Source organism: Ischnura elegans, chromosome 2 (genome assembly GCF_921293095.1).
Source record: "Ischnura elegans chromosome 2, ioIscEleg1.1, whole genome shotgun sequence".
Classification (NCBI taxonomy): domain Eukaryota; kingdom Metazoa; phylum Arthropoda; class Insecta; order Odonata; family Coenagrionidae; genus Ischnura; species Ischnura elegans.
In genome coordinates, this window is record NC_060247.1 from 98,917,222 (window position 1) to 98,940,288 (window position 23,067).

Here is a 23,067-nt window from a genome sequence, read left to right on the forward strand (position 1 = left end):
CATCCCTAAGGGGGTACCTTGCTCAAAGAACTTTTTATCACATAATTGTCATTTCAAGGTCATTATTGAGACACTATACGATGAAGGAAGCATTGATACTGTGGTAAAAAATCTCACAATCAGTTGACTGTAAAATGTAGGACATCCTACAATGGAATGGAGGCTGGTTTGATATCTTATGTGAATTCATCCATGCGAGGATATAGACTTATTATTGGATGAAAAGCAGCTGAAAATAATAGACTGATATAACTTTTTGCCAATAAGGAATTAAAAAGCTGTAAGTAATGACTCTCCCACTTACTATGTATGCATAATGGCATTAATATTAGGTGTTTGCTTTGACATCACCTTGATTATAAAGCACCTTGAAACCACCACATTTGTGTGACCAGGTATGTAGTTAGAGCACCAGGCATAAAAGTAGAGTTTGTTAAGGAGGGAGGCATGGGAAGCATTAATTTTGGAAATAATGATTTAGTTTCAGTGTGGCACATGGAATGTACAAAATACTTTAATTATTTCCATTGCAGTACATACATTTTCAAAAAGGCCAATGATTAGGTAACTTACATATGAATATGCTTCATGTATACACAGAGTTTATCTGCAGTTATCCACAGTTCCTCTGATGCATATGGTTAAGTAGCAGGTACCCTTCCCCAGGAATATGTTAAAAAGGGAGGGAAAAATATTACCACAAGGCCCTTTAAATTCTAGACCAGGGGACTCCAAAATACGGCCCAGATCCAGCCCGTGCACTTGTTTCAAGTATCGAATATCGTATACTTCAGTAATTGGCAAATTTGCTATCCGGCCCACGGGGCGATTCAGAACTTGAAATGTGGCCCTTGTGGCCTAGTAAATAGGAGACCCCTGTTCTAGACTATTTAATGTGGACAGGAGAGACAACTTCTGCTAGCATAATTCTCTACATAATGCGAATGATAAAGCTGAAGCACTAATATGGTAACTGAGATAATAGTGCAATTTAACCAACCACAATCAGATTTACTGATGCAATCAGTGGGAGTGAATAATCAGAGCTCTTGCTCACCACGGAAGTGGACCAATATGTACCTTATTGATCTCCCTGAGTGGAAAAGTTGAGTGAGCACTAAATAGTGACTTTTGAATCATCTTGAAATCCACAATCGGCTACCTAGAACTAACATTTGAGCTCCCACCTATCAGTGAAAAGTCGTCAGGCAAGTAGTGGCTGAAAAGACTCCTCCCAGAAATGTCTGAGCAATTACACAGAGCCGCTATTAGGCGGTCGCATTTAGGGGGAAATTCCGCAGCTGTTGTGGTAGTGCTCACTCTTCTTGTGTGTGCCCACTGCGTAATCTTCAGCGTAAATAATATTAAATTAGCAATAAAGTACTTACGTTTGGAGTAGAATGTCCCCAAGTCTTCACAATCACCATAGTTAGCTTTGTACATTCTATCCAGCACGGCTGTGCATCACACCATCCATTTAGTAAAAATAAACAAACCTTGCAAAGTGATAGAAGCTTATCAGGTGTCCATTAGAGAATCCATCCTGCTTCAACATAAGGTCTGCTTCATTACCTCAGCCCTCATCACAAGTAGAACTGGATCATCATACACAGATTCCCATCCACTCGTTGATTGTCTCATAATCTGGGTTGGTTGAGGCTGGTTTTCTGGTATGTCACAAAGGCATGCTGAGAATAAAATATAATATGTTGACTCCTTTCCATTCATACAATTTACTGCATGAATAAGCTTTTACTGCTACTGTGTTAAGTCTATAGCACAAACACAAAAAAACCACCCCAAACAATATTATTATGTACCTCTAATGAGTTTATTAAAACACTATATTTTCTGTAACAAAATTAACGCAACAATGAGATACATATGAAAGTTTCATTTAATCCACAAGGCAATTAAAAATGCTGATGATGAAATTAGCATGCCATGAAAAATAAAACATCTTCAATCCAAATTTTGAAAAATACTAGACTACTCAAATTGAAAAACTCTGGTTAATGAGTTTATGAAATAAAAATTATGAACTCACTGTATAATAGTAGCCTATAGAAACTGGATCATATTTTGAATAGGTATTTTACAAAATCATCATTGGTAGAATGCTGTCTAGCTGGTCCTCAGTTGCATCTCCTCCAGCTAATTCTGTCTTGTGCCTTTCTCTTCATCTCCGTTTCCTTTTTTCTTCTCATTTACCTTTTCATTCCACCGTTCCTTCTAATTTCTCCTTCACCAAATTATCTCGGCTCAATAAATGTCACAGCAAGCTTTGATTCCTAGTTCTGACAGTCCACATCAGTCCTCTATCTTTCTCCATTCTGATCAATACCGATTTCCCACTCTGCCTACCTGAATGATACTCAGCATTCTTTTCAACTTCCAAATCTCCTATGGATCAATCGCTTTATATCACTCTTCAAAGACATCCATGTCCCCCAGCAATTGAGAAAGATGCTCCAAACAAAGGACTTGTCAACCTTATCCTAAGCCCAATATCCATTTTTTTACATGATCAAGTTTTCTTTTAGGAAGAAGCATATCTAGTCATAGCGATTCTAGAATAATTTATCTCATTTCTAGCCATGAGAAATGCCCATCCTGAGACCACCTAAAACTCTCCCACTCATGTTAACTCTTATCTCTTCTTCTGCACCTCATTTCAACACTTTAGTCACGTTTTTCATGAATGCTAATCCATATTCCTCTTTCATGCCATTGAGGTGTTCTAACATGATATTTAGTCCTTCCTCTCTTTACTAAAGTAATATCACATCATCCTCAAACCTGATACACACAATGTTCCATCACCCTATTCCACCTCCTTCATAATTCATTCAACACTTCCATACCAAAGTATTTCCTTCCATGCAATCATACTTTTTCATATTCACAGTTATTATCTTTTGTACCTCTAAATATCTCTCCATTGAACACACAACCTCCATTGATATGTACATACTTCCTTTTCATTCCATTACTGAACCCAAAATGTTCTTCCACCACACTAACACACTGTAAATGTGCTGTCCTTCACGTTTCCGTTACTCTTTCTTTGGATACAGGAGCGATATTATTTTATAAAAATCTGATGACAACTATCCGCTTACAAATATTTACCTAATTACTTGATGATGTGAGTTTGCCAATCCATTTATTACAAACATATAACAAGTTCAACCTGTCAGCCATCTATTCCTGGAGCTTCTTAAGTTTTGCACCTCCCTCAGTGTGGTCATCACGTCTCTTTCTAATGTTTTCCCTCATTTTATCCTCATCCACCTCAGGTTCTTCCTTAACCTTTAAACACCTAGTACACACATTCAGATACAGCAAAAAATCTACTATGTGTATGATGTGCCTTTATAGATCTGTAACATTATAGGGCTAGAATGTTATTCAGCAGTGAAGGGCATTAAGAATTTAAATACAGTAACTAAAGGTAAAATTTTCAATATTTTGTTTTTGCATCTCTCCAATATAACTCTTCCATTTCTCGAGTTATTTACTCATATTTTTTAAGGATTTCGCATCACATTTTGCCTCTGCTGAACTATATCCAGATGCCTCCTTACCACTCAATTTAAAACAGGAAATAAAAAAATTACTGATAATTCATTCAAGAAAATGTTTTGAGAAGGCTTCATTGTCATTGCCATGGTTTCTCTTTCTTGCCCCTTGCATTCGGATCACTATTTTATTAGGGTGAGGGCTGCAGAGGATGATAAACAAGGGAGAGAGATTAGAAGAAAATTTGTGGGATAGGCTAAGGATTTACCACTGCCTCTAAGATTCAAAACCATAGATGTGGAAATAAAAATTATCAATTAACACTCACACAAAAAGTAAGCCTTTATGGTTAAAGTCCCCACAGTATGTGTAATTTTTTCAGTGGTCTACAATGGGAAATCAAATTCTGCACTAAACTTGATTTATTTAAATTTAAAAATTTAGATAAAGATTTAAATTTTGATTGAAACGTTTCCAGTCAAAACATGGTTTTTATACGGCTGAGCAGTTTTTTTAACATGCAAACCTTTGTAAGTCACTAAAATTTGTATCGTATTTGTTATTTTCTACCCCATACTGATAAAAACTTATTTCATATCAGGTAAACCATTGGTTTGCAATGAAAAAATTATATCAAACATTAAAATAGCTGCTCAAGGCCACAAGAAAGGGTATCAGAAATGTAGCCATTGGAAGGTCCATTAAAAAAGAAAAAAATATGGAAGTACGAATCATGTACCAAGTTTTTGATTGCATTAAGTACACTTTCTGCAGGACTTGAATTTCCCTATATGTACATGGCAATTTGGTGTAAGATTGATATTTTGGCTGCAGTTCAGCTTTCCATCTTAAAGGCCAAAGTTGAATTTTAAGAGATATAAATGTTTTTGAGTAAGTCTAATCACCACGTGATGCTACATTATGTACGGCTCAAGCTGCCCTCTTCATATCTTACATTAGGATGATACCAAGTTTCCTTCTACAGCAACTTTAATTCTACATAATGGCGCAAATGACTGCATGGTAGGGCCTCCTAATCAAATAAACAGCAACCCATTTGCTTTCAGGAGGCAGAGAAATAAAAGTGAGTAAGAAACATTTGTTCCTTGAAATCGTCAAATATCAGGGCACATCTAATAAATTTAGAACTGCATTGCAGCAAGGCAATACTAAAGTGGTCACTTATAACAATAAATTTAAAAAATTATGATTTTTCAGTCCAATTGGTTATGTTATTATGCTTGCGGGGACATTCTCTATCTAAGGAGCAGGTCACTGGATTATATTGAAGATTCTGTCACAAACATCACCCAAAGTCACTCCAAGTAGAGGACCTGAGAACATAGCTACAAGAAATAGCACTTCTTTTCCTAAGAACATCATTTTGATAGTAAATATACAAAGATTTGAACCAGCATGAAGGAATTGCTCAGGAAGACACCGGCACCAGCAGAAACAATAAACCTTAGTATCAATAAAAAAACTAAACCTTGCAGGTACTGATATTTATTTTGTGTCATGGTCATATTACAATCCTTGTGAATAAAAACTATGATCATACATGCTATTGCAATTGTAAATGTAAGAAATATGGTCTAATTTCAGGAGGACAATATGGTCACTCAATCGATACCTTTTCACTTAACCTCATCACTGCCTCAAATTTCAGATAGGGACTTCCACAAACACACAGATGAAGATGCAAAGCTTTTTTTTTAACTAATGCCTATGCTTGGAAGCTCATACTCTGGAACTCAATACACAGTTAAAACAAAAAATCTACCATTGAAAAAATTTGAACTGTCATCAGAAATATTAAAAAAATAATAAAAACCAGAAGTTAATAATAATCAGTATTAGTGAAGCAGACTTGAGTATTGTTCAAAGAGTATACAGTAAGTGCCTTATTAAGGTGACCACCCAGAGATTCTTCAAAAGTTTTATGCCCAAAATTCAGAGGAAAGTTGAACGAGAATGGGTTACAAATCTTACTGAGATTGGAACCAAACGCTTTCAATTGGAAGATATAAAGAGAGAACAGAAAAATTTTCACTTCAGGGAATCAATTCTTTTTTTACTTTCAAAAACTGATGATTTTTTTCCATCTAAAATATTTAAAAAACTCTGAAAACTGAGATGAAAAAATGAAATCTGTAATGAGAGCACTAGCTAATGAAAGAAACAGCTTAACAATAAATTACAGCATACATCTCACTTGAAATTTAAAACATCCTTTCATTGTGGGCATAAACAGTGCAATTACCAGGGTTGTACCAAAAGTAAGGTTCCCAATTAGCTACAATGTTGAGCAAAGGTGCTACGCTAAATCCCACAACATTGCCGTGTGCAGTGGTTCCCCTACTCTCAAGTCCGCCAGCCAGCGATTCACTGTGTCACTCATTATTGGCTTAGCAACCGTCAACAATGAAAGTGATGATCCCCGTTCCTGCCAAGTGTGAGGATCGAGCAGTAATCCGGTTTCTCCTTGCAAGGAAGTTACCGCCATTGGAGATTCATCAGCACCCGACTGAACTTCATGGTGAAGAGTGCACGTCCTTTCAGCTCGTCCGCAAATGTTGCAGGGCTATTGCCGAGGGTCGCATGGAAGTTCACAATAAAGAACGGAGTGGAAGACCGCCGGTTTTGGATTGTCCAGAAGATCAATAGTGAGCTGCTCAAAGATCGGAGGGTCACGGTCCGTGAACTTGTTGAACGCATTCCTGAAGCTTCTAACGGCACAATTGAAAGAATTTTAACAGAAACGTTGGGTTATTGCAAGAAGTGTGCTTGCTGGGTCACCCGTATGCTGACTGACGGACACATGCAGCAACACCTTGACTGTGCTCGCAAATTTCTTCAACAATTTTAGGGGGGGAGGAGTTGTTGGTCTCTATCATCACTGGAGATGAAGCGTGGGTGTTTCATTATATCCCCGAAACAAAACTCTTAGGTGGCAAACGCTTCAAGAGCGACGATGAAGACTGAGCAGAGGTCGCACACGTCCTAAACAGGTTGGCGGGAGACTTCTTCAACTTAGGGATAAAAAAGCTGGACCACTGTTTTTTAAAAGTGTGTCGAAAAAAATTGAGACTACGTTGAAAAATAGGCAAAAGTATAAGCTTTTCAACGATGTGAAGATTAATATAAATAAATATGGTTTTGTAATTGTAAAAAATATGGGAACCTTACTTTTGGTACAACCCTCGTATGTAGGTATTTGAAAGTATTGGTGATACTATTATAAAATTACAATGAAACCTCTATTCATAATATCTCTACTTCAAGTTTTCCCAGATTTTACTTATATCTTATCGAGTCTCTTTTAATAATGCATAGGAAAAATATTCACCTATTAAACAATTTCCTTAAATTTTATCTTTGTCATATTTTTTCCTGCACAAGTGTAAAGTATGGGTCTCATAGTACCTAAAAAAACAGTTCAACATACAACAGAATACCTATGTTGACATCAAACTTCACTAAATCCCTAAATAAAAAATGACTAGGATAAAAGTGAGGAAAAATCACCATCGTATACCTAGAAACTTTTTACACATTAGAGATAGAAGCAGCTTGCCCCACTAAGGTGACATGAAAGATGGCCATGGATATAACAAAAATCTTTGGAAATATCTTTTTAAAATGTCAAATCCACTCATGAGAAAGGAATTGAAGAACTTAAAAAATATGTATGTATGTAAGGTAATTACTCTGAAATTATCAGATACCTACCCTCTAGGAAAACCACAGTGAAATGATGAAAAAGAAATATAAAGGAAAAAATAATGGATAACCAAAAAGAAAGAAAGCACTAAACATTCTTGAGCAGGGAAGGAATATGTACATCTTAAGAATGAAAATTTATCTATCTGTAAATAAATCAATCACATGAGATACCTTCCAAGAATAAACATAACATTTTTGAATTGCTTATTAAAGAAAACTGAGCAATTACATATTGCTATAATATTCATCACAAAAATAAGAACTGATAATCCAAAATGAGTATATTATCCCACTACACTAGTCTTTGGTTCTCGTAACATATATGTATCCTATACAAAAGATGGCACTACCATCAATATTTCTCTGAAACCTTAAGATTGAATTAAGAACTTTACACAACCTAAAAAGCTTCTCCATAAATTAAGTGAACTATAAATACACTATAAGTGAAATCTATCAAATAAATGCATCAATAGCATATTATACATACTTTAGGAAATTATGCAATGGCCAGAATGCAAGGATTCTGTAAGTATGTGATAAGTATTTGGTACATACATATGATTAAAAATTTCAAAACATCAGAATAAAAAAACTGATAAGAACAACTAAAAAGAACTGTGGACGTTGTTTCAGGAGACACAAGACCATAGTCCATGGAAGCCCCAATACATGATTTTCATAAAAAGTTAAGTGAGCAATTGGACAAATCACCAATCTGTGCACAAACTAAGTCAAACCTTAAACACAAAACAATGCACAGATAAAGATAAAATAACTCCTGTAACTGTTATAGATACTATTTACAGTCCCAGACAAATAATGACATACCCTCATGTGGATAAAGGTGGAACTTATTCTGAAAAGCATGCCTCAGAGGAAGTGACAATCTGTGCTCACCTCACTAGTGGCAAAATAATGCTAGAGCAATAGACAATCCTTGTTGAGACTGTAAGAAGCTGAAGATAAAATAGCTCCAAGCATGAAGGTAGAGTTAATCTTCACATCATCAAAAACCAGAATAATTTTAATTACTCAAGGATAACAAAAAGGCTATTATCAGCAACTACTTAGCATTTCCTAAAAAGTAGGAGTTATAGGGGAAACCATCTGATTTCCCCTGTCCCACCTCTGAATCAGAGATGACTGTGTGTGTGAGCCCTGGAATGTGGCGACTGGCTGACCGTGGGTTGCCCAAGCAAAAAACTCTCAAACTCAAAACTAATTTCATGGACAAACCACACCTTATTCACCATCGGTCTTTTAAAAAATTACGCTTATGATTCCAAATCAAATTCAATAAACAGTATTCACATCCCATGGGAATTTTCACACCACTAAAACTACATCTTCATTTACCTGCAAAACATTCCCTCAGTCTAATGGAGAATGTATGATAAATGCTATCCTTTAGGCAGTGGAAAATAAAGTCTCTTTAGCCTACCAGCAAAATATTCAAGAAATAATAACAGCCATTGATTACTCACAGAGCTAAGTCTTTTTGCAACCATACAAAGAAAACCAACCATCCTTTATCAACAAGGCAAATTATTTCCATACGAGTAGCCTCAGAAACCCAGAGATCACATACTGTCCATCAGTTAATTTTGGGGTTATAGTAAAAATTACCATCCAAATGAGTGGAAGAATATGAGACTGAATCCTTCCCATCAAAAGTAATATGAATAAAAATCTTTATGATTCCAGCCAACTCAGTGACTTTTTTTCTGAATGATGTACATGTTTAACACGAGGAAAAAAACTAGTCTCACAAAAATGGAATAATCAGGTGATGAGTTAAGCTGGTGTACCTCGGTCAAATTTGCATAAAAATATTTTTATCAAATTTTGATGTAACTGACGCGCACTGTCTCCCATGGTCAAAATTTCATCCTAATAGCTTTTGGTCCTATCGTTTAGACCAAACTCGGATTCAAAATTTTCATTCAATTGGATGAAACCATCCAATCACAGGACCTTTGACAAAAAAGCATCACCAAGCGTTGACACAAAGGTTAAACTTATTTATTTCCTGCATGAGCATTATAATAAATAAATATATTGTAGATTCAAAAATAAACTTCGTTGTATTCCACACAGTATGCATTAAAAACCCAACCGGTGTTGACCTGTTCAGGTCATTATCATTCACCTCTTGGTGATGACCTGAAAAGGTTGAAACCAGTTGAGTTTTTTCATTAATTCTGAATGGAATACATACTAAAAGGTTTAGTTTTGAATCTATAATGTCACCATATCACGAAGTGACCTCACAGAACATTATTTCCAATGTATATATCTACGTTTATGATCGTCTATTTCACACCTGGTGTGGTCCTAAAAGCAAGAATGAGCAAAAATTGGTCTCGAGAGGCGATAGAAACTCTCAACTAGGAAATTCGTAATAATGAGTTCATGTTTAATAAGAAGGAAGCGATCTATTAGAATTGCAATACAAGAAGGGGTGTTTTTGGAAAGAATTGAAGATGTATTTAGGTTATCAAGGCTGAATCCTACAGGTTAGATTTGTGGAGGGCATGTGAATCCGAGTGAGTGAGCAGCTGGAGAAATGACTACCTGTGAATAATAGTTCCCAGTTTCGATCACTATGATTATAGCATAAAGACTTTTTTTAGAAAATGCTCGATTAGGAGAGAAAAATATGATTTCAATGCACGTTTACAGCACTATTCATAATATCTCAACTACAATGTCCATCATTTATTAATAACATCTTCCTTGCAGGAACTGCCTCAGGTTTGCATCCTGGCATTTTTTTCTGCCCTCAACCTAGCTGATAAGGGACATGAAAATATCTTCACTCATCGTCAATTATTGTCGATAATTTGCAGGAACATCGGCAACCAACTCCTTCTCCAAAATGGTTAGCATTCCAATGCTTTCATATCCCCTTTCTGGCCACATCCAAGTCCAACACTCCCTGCGTTTTCTTTTTTTTTTTGCCTCTTCAATGTTCAAGAGGCCTGCTCACACAATTTTGACTGCTAAAAAAGACGGACTCTTCCACATCAAAAGCTTCCACGTTTGTTTATATAAATATCTTCTTTCGTTGTTTTCCATCTTTTGGTCCAAATGAGATGCATCTTGGGAGACCCTATCCAGTTGCATACAAATTTTTGGACCAAATGCATTTGCATAAAATTTTTATGCAAATTTGACTGTGGGACACTGGCTTTACGAAGATACCTTCTACCTCTCTTCATATGATATAAAAATTTGAGAAAATCCAACCTGTCAATAGACCAGCAATGAAAGGTGCTGCAAATTTAAAACTAACAAGAGGGTAGAAAATGAGATCACCATTAATTTTTACTTAGGCAGAACCCAAACTCAGAAATTTGGTTTTAAAAATAGTCTTTGACCATTCTAAAGAAAACAAAAACACTTGAATTCTATCAGTATCATAAATGGAATGCTCGGCATATTTTGCTGAAGAATATCACATTAAAAAATATGAAACGATAAGGATTCCTCAGCTTGACCATAATATTTACAGAATTGTCATGACACACCAGAAAACTACTTAGATGTGATGTGGGAATAACTAATAAGCAGATGAAATTATGTTTGTTGGGTTAAATAAAAGGCATCAACTGAAAATGTTATCTAGCATTAATGTACACAAGAAATACCAGCAAATTAGAGGAAGAAATAGATTTCCATTTCCCATGGTTATTCTCAACTGTTGCGAACTTGAAGCAGTAATGCATAAAAGTCTTGGCCACTGGTAAACCGAGTAATTTAGTTGTTATGGAGTAAGGTGAGGAAAGGAAAGTGCAACAAAATACATAATGAGGAGCAATAAGAAACATGTTAGAAAGATGAGTTTTTACTAAAAATGGAAGATTTCACATTGGGATTACACAGAAAATCAATTAATGGATACAGTTCCTCCCCTTCTTGTTATCATGACACAAAGAAATATCTTTTAAATGCCATGGACATGATGTTACCAAACAGGAGATTTTAACAAACACCCCACAGGCTTGACAATCATATACCACTTCATATAGACAAGTAAATATCTACATTTAACTTCATCAATGCCACACTCAATGTTAACCCTACAACAGTTTTGATGAGCATAATGTTATGTAAATTTAAAAACTGCCTCTACTGCATGAAAAATTACTAAAAAGGATGAGACTTCCGAAAGATAAAAAACCCGTAAAAGGATCACAAACTTGAACATCATCGAAATTGGAGGGTCTACAGTGATGTATCTCTTACACACATGGATTATAATAATATGTAATACCTAACTACTGTCATTTCAGACATGTGGTACAGTTCAAAGTATTCAATTATCGCAACATGGCAGAAAGATCATATAAAAATAACAACACCCCATGCCAACAAAAATGGAATACATCCTGTCAGAGTGAGTATTAATGCAGAAAAAAGCATAAGAGAAAAATATTGCAATCATAGTGACACTATTCACGAAATTCATAAAAAAATTCGAACAATTCTTGGAGATACTTCAATAAACTACAAAAAATCACAAACAAGGAAGGAAACATCGGCATTCATAATTTTAACATAAAGCAACAAATTGGGGTATCTTTACCATAACCAACAAAATTACATAAGAATACACCACCTTTTGGTACTGCTTTCGTTGGCTGCTGTAGAACTCTCATGTAACTTTTCACAAGTTTCAACTTCTTTTGCTTCATAAGCATATTCCATTGATTCATTTTTCGAAAACTGGACATCTGAGCTAGTACTCTCATTCAGATCTTTCAATTCAGCCATAACATCATCTGATGACTTACTGAACTGAGAGGAATTGAAAAATTCATCAGACTCATTTTCAAGATGATTGTCCTCAGATTCATCAGAGAGGAACAGTTTTATGTCATCATCTTCATTCTTGGATTTCTTAACATTGCCAGCAGTGAATGGAACACTCTGCTCATCAGAACTGTCTGCTTTTCTCTTTCCAGAACTTACAGAAGAATTCAATTCATTTCCAGAACCTGAAATTGAAAACACGCATATCTTAATACCTAGTATTTTTAGAAATTAATACCTCAGTTAGAAACCTCACACTCATAAAAATACCTTAAAACACTATGAAGGTACATAATTGTTTCCTAATACCTCACATTATCACAAAGACAAAATAAAAACCACACTTTATACCATCATTTAATTAAAAGGTCACTATATGAATAGCCAATAACTATGTATTCCAATAAGTTAAAAATCTGAAAAACTAATTTTCTTATTGAATGGGCAAAATTAAGTGAAACTAGCATCACACAGGAAAACAAAACAAAATTGCCACAAAATGATTATGAATGGATTATAAGTCTACCTTTAGATAATTATGTTTTTGTTTGGGCTCTCTCCTTCATCAGGATGCATAATCGACACTCTAATGTAGTGATGAGCGGAACTGTGATTTTCGGATCACTTCGTTACCTGTGACTGCTACTCATCAGTAACGGTGATTCTTAACTGTGATTGCGATCACCGAGGTGAATCATTCTTTAAAGTCATCGGTGATTTGTGGCGCTGTTATTCCTGCTACTTTGCCCGATTCCAAGGAATGAGCTCTCCTCAATAGGAACAAATAAACTTATAGAAAATTGTAAAATTAGGCAAAATATTTTTTTGAGAGAATAGTTCTAATTCCGAGTTTATATTGCAATAATTAAGTAAATTTGAAGTGGTAAAAGAATTGATAAAGGGCAATCATTTTTTATACATATTTATAATCAAACCATCATAATTCAAAGCTTTAGCTGTATATTTCGCACAGAATGTCTTCTTTATCATACAAGATGAATAAGACATCCTTATTTTACTATTGGTAGCATCATGGTAGCTGCCGAAGCTAACTTCACCGTATTCACAGTCGCCGTGATTTAGAGTATTTGGTGATTTAGTCACCGGCAGTGATCGGTTACTTCTCTTCAATCACAGGTGGCGATATATCGCATATCACTTGGTAGCAGCCAGAGCTATCTTCACCGAATCCAGTGATTGAATCACAGATCACAGTGATTTTGAATATTGAATCACCGAAAGTGACTGCTACTTTTCAGTAACGGTGATTCAATCACAGTTAGCGATATATCGCTCATCACTACTCTAATGTGACTGCTGCACCTTCTAGTATTTAAATTACACCATAAGATGAAGTTAGCCATGAAAAAATATTTGACTTAGCTGGGATTCGAACCCGGATCTCCTGATTGCCGGTCAGGGGTGTGTTAACCAGTTCCACCACCAAGCCATTTTCAAGGTTAACACGCCTGACCGGCAATCGGGAAACCCGGGTTCGAATCCTGGGCAAGTCAAATATTTTTTTCATGGCAAATTTCATCCTTTGGTGTAATTAAATTTGCACCCGTGCGCGTGACTGCGTACAAAGTCACTTGTTCCTGCAGTGCTTTGATATTCGTCGTCGCAGACCAGCTACAAAATAAGGGTTTTTCACCCCGACAGTGGCTTAGTAAGCACAACCTCGCCACATGTGCCACAGTGTGGACTTCTGACGTCAACATCAAGTCACTTGTTCCTGCAGTGCTTTTCTAGTATTTAAAAATGAATTTCCAATGGTGAAGCTATTTCCAGCACAAAAATTGGTGAGTGCAACAAACATGAGGTTGTGCAGCTTGCATAATTACACATTATAAACCCAGAATCCGTGAAATAGTATCCCTCGCAGATAACAATGCCGAGGGAGAGAAAAGGAAGTCTTTTTCTCAAATTCTTTTTCTCTTGAATGCATGATGCCCCCTCCACCTCTCACCCAAGGTCATATCCTCACTCCTGCTACTAATAATGGCCTCTCTAGTATCCAAACAGACCCACCTGAAGTTCTCAATTACCTCCCCAAAATTCCCCTACAACACTCTGCAGACCCTGATGGCCTTAGCCAGATATTTGTTCGTAATTTCTCTCAATACTCTTGAGTTTACTTATACTACTTGTTTCACTTGTTACCTTCCCATCTCTATGGAAAACTGCTAATGTAACCCTTATACATACATAAATCCAGCCTGAAAAATGCAGCATCAAACTATCATTCCATCCCCTCACACCCACTTCTCTCTTCTATTTGTGAAAGAATAACCCTAAACCATCTTTAACATCACATCCCGTCATCTCTCTTAAAATCAACACAGACTCCTTCCAGGATAAGCATGACTAATTTACCAGTTTTCCAACAGAATACGTTGAATTCCATTGATAAAAAATATATACTCCTGAAGTTTCATGATCCAGTTTAAAGGATATATTCCCTTAAAAGAAGCCATTTTAATGACACTCGATGCCAGATATTTTTTGCAGGAACTTTGCATGCATGCATTGATGATTATTTTTATATGAACAACTGAGTCTGTATTCCCATCGTCTTCCTCTACGGATAAACAGAAATGAAAATGGTTCCTGATGGATTTTATTAATAAGTTATTTTGTTTCTGCAAGAAAACTATTTCATTTTGGGAATATTTAGTAATGGTCACGAGAACAATTAGGAGCTCTTAGCTGCACAAAAAAAATCGGGAATGAAGTGACGGACAAAAATAAGAATAGCCATAAATCATGTGCTGGCAGTGCCGAGGTCATCACCAAATTTCAATTGCTTTTTAAAAGTAACTACCTCTACTAATATCAAAATGAATGTCTATAGCAAGTTTCATGAAAATCTGAGACGGTAAGTTTCGCTTGATTAAAATTTTGTTTGATTTGATATGTAGTATGAGTGAAATAACAATAAAAGTAAAAATAAATTTAGGCAACGTACTACAACACCAGCCACTACAAGCATGCAAATATAAGATTACATGAAATCCGACCTTGTTGTTCCGAGTCATCCTTCAAACTGGCTGCCTCCTTCTTACGGCTTTGCCTTTTTCTCCATTGCGGACTGGCTGCAGTAGTGCTGCTAGGGCTAAGAATAGGCAGGGATTTACTTGGAGAATTTGATGTAAGTGAGCGTCTTCCGGACACCATCCTCAACGATCTTAAGTAGGGAGCATTGACATTAGTCGGCGAGGGCTTGGAGCTCTCCTATTATTTAAAAATGAAGACAAGTTTTAGAACTTCTATTTCATGGGATACTAAGGTAATAGTAATAACTACTTCGTGCGTGTCGCTATAAAAGAGTTACCACTTACCCCATCTACTTCAGCATTATCACTTGCCTCTTCAGGTGTAAGAACACCAACAGCATTTTCAACGACGGAGTTAGTCTCCACCAATTTAAATGACTCGCTTTCGGCAGACTTAACACTCTTCCCCTTTGTGGAATCGCACTCTGCTCTTGATTTATCTTCCACAGTTCCATTGGTGAGTGTTTTTCCCGGAGTCATATTAATTTTCAGCACTTTTAGACCTGGTGTCAGGGTGGTTGATGCGGTGGTCTTATTGGGCGAATCATGTTTCGATCTCACACGACCAGACTTCCTCTGCGGGGTGGAAGACCTGCTCTGCGGAGTTCCTGAGCGTTTTTTTGGTTCCCCTTCATCGTCCTTCATTAGCTTCACCGATGCAGCGGAGTCCGCATTACCAACCGGTTCATGAACGGCATTCGCCTCCTTCGCCGGCTTGCCAGGATTTTCATCAACATCAACTGTCTCTGGCTGCGACTGATCGGTTACTTCTGATTCGGTACCATTGGCTATGGGCCGCTCTTTTAAGCTCATTACTTCTCCGGGGGCCTGAACATCCTCTTTACCATTTTCCAAAATTAACTCAGGCTGATGATTCGCAGCGATAGATTCTGATGTTTCAGAGGCGACGACAGACATCCTCGGAATTCTACTAGCTCCTGTGCTCTGCTCTGCAATGGAAGAGCTAAAAACCTAGGAAGTCGGAACATTGAACACAGTTAACATCAAGTAATTAGTGTCTAAATGGAGCTAAAATATGAGATAAGTTTTTCAGACCTTGATGATTACGCCTTTGCCATGAGATGATTTACGAGATAAGGTCCCACTCAACTTCATGCGTCTAGAACAATGAAATGCAAAACCATCATTGAAAACGAAGTCGTCCACTTAGGTGTAAATTCATCTTACCCACCGACAAACCTTCGCAACTTTTTGACCACTATTTCTATCATTACCTTATCGGAGGCGCGCTTTTCTGGGATATATCAGGAAAAGTCATCCTCCCCTTTCCGCTAATCAGTGGCTTATGCTGCATAACCTTCGGCTGGAAACTTGATCTACCTCTGTTGACATTCTTTGACTTCGGCGTTTTCCCCATTCTGAGAAATGTCAAGCGTATTCCTAAAGTACAAATTCCTTACAATACCTTCAAATGTTTGAGGGAAAATGAACTAATGTGTTACAGGAATTGTACTCGATGCGGCTCATTCACTCAGATTAGTGTGGTCGCGTTAAGGCTTTGCATTCCGATTGAAAAAATTATCTCATACCCTCTACATGTATTAAATGATTAATCACTACACACGAACACGATGTTCAGTCATTACCTTAAAGAATTCCCAGCGCACGCCTTCCAACACCGGCACTTTGTTTTCTGTGTCAAAGATGGCTGTTTACTAATTCGCTAGATGGATGCTCCAGCGAAGCTCACTTGTTTCCCTTACAGCGTCTATTCCCAAATAAAGGGGATTGAGCCAATGGAAATGCAGGAAATTTTAAAATATGTAATTGTATCCATACGCTGGAACATTTACACATTAAACCAAAACACTAAATACAGTTTGCCTATTATTATGAATATTAAGAATAAATATTATCATTTAAGATAATTTTCCCATCGGTTATTCTATAATTCTTCGGAATCAGTCTTTCAAAACCCAAATGCCATTCAAAACAAAGTACTATTTCTTTATGCGCCATACCGACGGTAAACAATTTTTGAAAAATAATTTGAATTATATCACCAAAGTGTTTTTGCGCTAGTTTAAACGTACCAGATTAGTTAACATTCGAATATAAATTTATAATCGATAGAATTTCATGACTAAGTCGTCTTTTAAAGCTTCGAAAGATGCTTGTCTACTGCAGATGCACGTAGTTGTTTTTAAGAATTTGGCGCCATTCGTTGAAACGACGGTTAGGTTTACGGGAGCGGCGAGAGAATTCACGTCGAGTGTTTTCATGTTTTATTGTGATTAGTCTGAAAGGGGTAAGTACAATTGGCATAATAAATATTCCAACTATGTACAATACGTTATCTCTTTCGAGAATCATTGTGAATATTCATAAATACGTTTCTTCTTTGATTGTAGGCTATTGCCCTCGCAAGGATGGCACTGTACGGACATATAATCGTAATACGAAAGACGGGGGAAGATGGATCTTGCTTTCCTCTTTTGAGTAGAGCTTGTCGTATCGGAAAGGGCCGTGTCTGTGATATTCGTATTCAGCGTGAACCTGTTATGAAAGAGCATTGTCTCATTGAAGTTAGCAGTGATTCGCAGGTAATGTCCCGGGATTGATATATATATTTTACTTATAACATTTATTTTTAAAGGAGTTAATTTCATGTAGGTACTCCTTATTGCCAGTTAAGGAGTCAATAAGTTGAACTGTCCCTTCTGGTGAAAGTAGCTACACAGTTGTGGCCGAATGTGTTAGTGTATCCTCTTTGACATAGATGATTTTCGTGGTGCTGCCATGGCTGTAAATGTGTAGATAGCCATTTAAAGGTTCTTTTGTCCGTATAGCTTCGTAAAACAGTTTATAAACTGTATATGAGTTTAATGGAATATGACATCCCCTTTGTTTCATGGCATTAGCTACTGCGGGGCTTCATTCTTTCGCGTTCCTACCGAGTTTATGTTGATGCGTGAATGACAGCAAGGGCGCAATCAGAATCAAAATTAGGGAGGGGGAGCCGTAGTCGTTCGAGATGTTATATTTTAGCTCAGATAAGGTTTATGAAACGAAAACATTAATAACATTATAAGAGCAATTTATTAGTTTTTATTATTATCTGCTTGGATAAATAATGGTTTTTTTGGTTCCCGGTCTCATACTTGTTTCATTTTTCTTCAAATGAAAATTCAAGACTTCTGTTAAGAACCAAATTTATGTGTCGCTTCTAGGGGGCAGCAGCTGGGCTCGTCCATGAATGGCGGTTACAATTCGGTACCCTCCTAGCGTCTTTATGTTGATGTCAAGACACTCTAAGGTTCAATTTCGTTAACATGTACGCAGTGGGAATCCAAAATATGTTCCGTCCCCCCTCCATTTTAGTTCTATCGACTTCTAACTTGCAATCAATGAAGGGCTCGTGTCTCACAAAGTTTCATTTAAAGGTAACTGGGTTTGGTATAACCCTCATCTTCATTAGTCAGCAATCCAAAGCAGCTATCCACTCAATTATCCTATTAGCTAGTTTTTTTACTCTTTTATGATTCTTCTATTTTACTTCAGTCTCTACGTGCTCTATGTATCTCTTGCAAGGCCTACCTAACTCCTTCAGCTTTTAATGCTCTGCAGCTATCATTTTCCATGACTCACTATCTTAAAGAAGCATACTCCAAATTTAAATATGTACTCAAAAATTGCTTCCTTACTTATTTTTCCAGCTTTTAAGAGATTTCCTTCTTGAGGAGTACCGTCTTAGTTTAGGTCATTCTACTGACTATTTTCCTTCTTACCTCATCCATTCCTAGTCACTCAGCTACCCAAGTAACAGAACTCTCTGATTTACTGCTCAAACTTAGCCATTGTATTTACATATTATTATTTTGACCGTTCATGTTGATTTCTACCGTCATTCCATCTCTCTGCAATGACTGCCTTGTCACTAGCTTATAGCAACATGCTAATTTTTACACATTTGGATTTTCACTCTTAGCACCTCCTCCTAAACATTGATAATCACCAGGGATGGAGCACACCCTTGTCATGCATGCCTTTTATTCTTTCTTCTTCCCAGCTGAGTTCTTATTTAGCGAAAGGGACTTAATTTTATACTTTTACATTGTGGATAATTCTCCTGTCATTGTGGAACACTCCAACTACATTAGGATTGTAGGTTTTGCATTCCATTCCTCATTTTCAAAGCCTCCCTCCAATTTGAAGAACTCTTTGCATGTGACTTTGTTCTTCTCCATTACCATCTCTATGAACAGTGTCAGGGCCAATATTGCTTAAATTTTCCCCTTCCTCTTTGTAAACCCAAGTTCATCTTCCTTGTAACTCTTATCCTTTCCATTATGTTCTCCTGTTGATGGTTCATGTCAATATATTTGATGCTTGCTTTGTCAGGCTTATTGTCCTTAAATTCTCTCAATTATCTACTTTCTTATTTTTGTGAATTGGAGTAATGATGTTCTTCTCTTAGTCCCTTGGTATATTTCCTGTTTGGTACATGTCGATAGTGATTTGTTAGAGATGAGTTAATGTCTCATCCTCAGAATGTTATTTTTCTTTAAGTTCTGCAAGAATATTGTCAATCTCTTGATGCTTAATTCATCCATTGGTCCTTTACTGCTGTGTCCAAGTTATATATTAAAATTGAAACGCGTAATTCACCATTTTGATTATACAGTGAAACCTGTCTTAAGCGGAATCTCTCGGGCCCTTCACTTTTTTCCGGACAAGACAGCATTCCGCTTAACTCAGGGTCTGACAATTCAAAAAACACCGCGAAAGGCATATCACGTCTATTGCATGCGTTGCCTAAAAGGTTGGTTTGACTCAAATTCTACACGTAGACGAAATTATAATGAAATGATAAAAGAACAGCATCGCATTATTTTTAAATTGTTTATTTGAAGTAATCAGTCATTTTTGTCTGTCTGTCTTTTTTTTCCTGTAGAATACAATTTTCTACGCTGCCAATGGCCCCATGTAAGATGTTATACAAATCAGTGTTACTGTTGGTGAGACTGCATTCTTCTAATTCTTTTAATGAGACCAACATTTCTCTATACGATTTTTTATTTTCTTCACATATTAAGGTCACTTCTTCGTCGGTGTCAAAGCTTTCGTCTTATTGGCTGTTAAAGAACCATCTTCATCACTCACATTTCCACTCCTCTACGGTTTCCATGTCAACGTCATTTGACTCGCCAACAACGATGCTCCAAACAACATTGTGTCTTGCTCTGAAGCTCTCTAGCCATCCATTGGAGGCCTTAAAATCCAATTTTCCTAAAGAAACTGCAAATTCCTTGGCCTTTTCTTGGACTATTGGACCTGACAATGGAATATTCCTCGATCTTGCTCGAACAAACCATTCCCAAACTAATTCATTTATTTCTTCATATTGGCAGAGAGGTGTTTTCCTCTTTGAATGTAAACTAAGGCCTAAAATAATCGACGGAAACAACAATTATTTTATGGTGTGTCGTTTTGCAAACTATTGTGGTATGGGGAAAGAAGAAATATGTTTCTTTGAAACTACCTCTTTCAAAGTCTTTCTTAATTCGGTCCTTCTTCTTAATTGCTTCGTAAACTTGAGTCTTTCCACACTTAAACTTCTCTTGTATCTGCTTCACGGAGAGCTTTTCTCGTTCAAAGCACTCGATCAAGTCCAGTTTATTTTTCAGCGTTAATATGTTTCGTGGCATGGCGGAAATCAATCAGCAGTTGCCTTCATTCTTAGCGTTCTGCGTTGTATTCTTACCCTGTAGGCAGCACGTAGGAGATTGATTCCTTCTTATTCGGCTGCGAGCAAGGATGCACAAAATGCTTGTGTATGTAGAGAGAGGGTTCTACGAGTTGGAGGGGAGGTAAGTGTGCAAGCATGGGTTGGCGGAATGGTTAAGAAAGGAGGTGGCGGGAGGGAAGAGGGGTGGAGTATTGTGGAGCATTTGATACAATTGACGTGAAACGAAACTCACTGCACTTTACATTAGGGACGAGGGACATATGGCACTAGAGGAGGATTAACATTAGGTTTAGGGAGATGCGGAAGTGTTTTGGTCAAGGTTGATGCAATATTGTCCTGAGTCCCTCCTGCGACGTGATGTCAGTCAATAATGACGTAGACCATATTGAACGTACGAAACATTTAGCTGGTTCCGTTGGATTATTTTCTATGGAAGGCTTTAAAAAACATTTTAGGATTTTATTTCCTTACGGTAAAATTTGTAAATGGAATTTTTTTTTTTTTTTGCAATTCGGCTTTACCAAGAAACACGTGCCAGGGAATCGATTCCGTTTCCGCGTTTGACAGTTTCCATTTAACAGAGGGCACCAATGCATGTAAAACCCTATTATGACCACCAGAACCAACAAAATTTTCCGGATAAGACAGGTTTCCGCTTAACTCAGGTTCCGCTAAAGGCAGGTTTCACTGTACTTTCTTTTTCAGTATTTTTGGTACAATAATATTTGTTGTTGTATATCTCTTCCTAGTATTCATTTCATATCATCACTTCCTTCTTGAGCAGAAGGGCTTTGTTCTTACTGTTGCACTCTGGTCTGTGAAGTGTTTCATCACTATCATACTGCAAACATTTGCAGGTATTCTTCATCCTCATTTCTCTAGATTTCCCTGCATCGCAACATGTTCCATTCTTTTTTTCTGGTAGTTATGTTGAGCCATTCCATATCAAATCAGTACAATTTGAATTAAAATTTTACCTCACCATATTAGAATTTGCTAAAATTTGGTATACACATAATGGGTGTTGAGACAAAGAAAATTATAAAAATATATTTTTTTTTCTACATCTGTTCTCAAAATATGGCTATGTATTATTCAAGTATTCTACTGCTTAAGGTGAGTTCCCATGGGGTGCTTTGAAGATTCAGAATACTTCGAGAACTAGGTCAAGAAACAGTTAACAGAATAGGTCGCCATTATCCAATTGGAGTGCCTCTAGTCTCTCTATAATGTCTTCCGCATAACTTGGCAACTATGTATACACCTTTCGCTGGCCTCCTACGGCATCAATCGCCTGGCAACAGTTGCGTGAGGTTAATGTTAGCCAGTTGGAGAGCAATGATGCCTCCAATCTAGCATTGTTCGGTCACAATCACACAAGATGTAATGAAAAAACTGAACGTGGTAGAAGAAAACTAACTACTGTTTTGAAATCAACATGCCCATTTTATCCTAAAGCAGGTCAAAAATTGAAGTCAAAATGTGTTAAAAATTCTTCCCCATTCTTATTTATTTCCCAATACATCTTTTTTGCCTGTGTACACGTTCTTCCACTTCCTTCTCTCTTCCATTTCTTTTATCATTTCCTCCATTATCCATGGTTTCTTTATCCTTCTACTGTCAACATAGCCAATTGACTTCTTATTTCAGGTCTTTTTATTATCTAAATCTTCTTATTTCAGGTCAAGATTCGAAATCTTAATAAAAAATGCCATACATTGGTGAATAGCACACCATTGTCTACGGACTGGCGTGACTTGAAGCATATGGATACAATTGTAATTGCCGACCGGTCTTTTCGCTGGGAGTATTTGGAAGGAAGCATTTTTCACAGGTAAACCCATCATTTTGTATTTAATTGACATTTTCTCACTTTTTAATTGTAACCTGTGTTTTAATCTCTCCTACTCCAAATGTCTGTGCATGGTTTTCTAATTCAGATGTTAGTGAAATATTTTATGAAATCGTACTTAACATTATTAACAAAAGTTTCCTAATTTCTTAACGTGTTACATCCTGCTTTGGTGAAATAGTGATTATGGAGTGCTAGGGCATGAGTTATGGTGAGCTATGGTGCAAAATGCATCTGCTTCAAAGTCAAATGAAAACAGTATAATTGCTATCAGTGGTTTATTACACTCCATCTATAATCCTTAAAAGTGACAACCTTTGTTTGAACTAGTAAAGGGCAAAATGATTTTCTTAAATGTTAGAGTCAGAGTTAGTCAACTCATG

At 36.8% G+C, this 23,067-nt stretch overlaps 2 protein-coding genes across 7 annotated transcripts in view; one reads left to right on the top strand and one right to left on the bottom strand.

Annotated features, from left to right (window-relative positions):
- Positions 1-1,504: 1,504 nt before the first annotated feature.
- LOC124154229 lies at positions 1,505-16,867 on the bottom strand. 5 transcript variants are annotated; one of them, XM_046527823.1, is made up of 7 exons: positions 16,730-16,866; positions 16,358-16,501; positions 16,179-16,242; positions 15,408-16,094; positions 15,087-15,300; positions 11,873-12,251; positions 1,505-1,688 (listed from the first exon to the last, which is right to left on the bottom strand). In XM_046527823.1, the coding sequence occupies exons 2-7, from the start codon at positions 16,498-16,500 to the stop codon at positions 1,676-1,678; spliced, it is 1,500 nt and encodes a 499-aa protein (XP_046383779.1). In that variant the 5' UTR covers position 16,501; positions 16,730-16,866; the 3' UTR covers positions 1,505-1,675. The 5 variants fall into 5 exon arrangements, with proteins under 5 accessions (XP_046383779.1, XP_046383776.1, XP_046383777.1 ...); XM_046527820.1 differs by lacking the exon at positions 1,505-1,688 and adding an exon at positions 3,613-3,724 and having other exon boundaries at positions 16,730-16,867; XM_046527821.1 differs by lacking the exon at positions 1,505-1,688 and adding an exon at positions 3,613-3,724 and having other exon boundaries at positions 16,358-16,523; positions 16,730-16,867.
- Positions 16,868-17,147: 280 nt separating this feature from the next.
- Positions 17,148-23,067, top strand: part of LOC124154228 (microtubule-associated protein futsch-like) — a 48,797-nt gene continuing 42,877 nt past the window's right edge. The window contains exons 1-3 of one of the 2 annotated variants that reach the window (XM_046527819.1): positions 17,148-17,391; positions 17,495-17,686; positions 22,515-22,666. In XM_046527819.1, coding sequence (XP_046383775.1) covers positions 17,513-17,686; positions 22,515-22,666 — 326 coding nt within the window. In that variant the 5' untranslated portion in view covers positions 17,148-17,391; positions 17,495-17,512. The remainder of the gene's footprint in view (positions 17,392-17,494; positions 17,687-22,514; positions 22,667-23,067) is intronic. The other variant, XM_046527818.1, reaches the window with a different exon arrangement.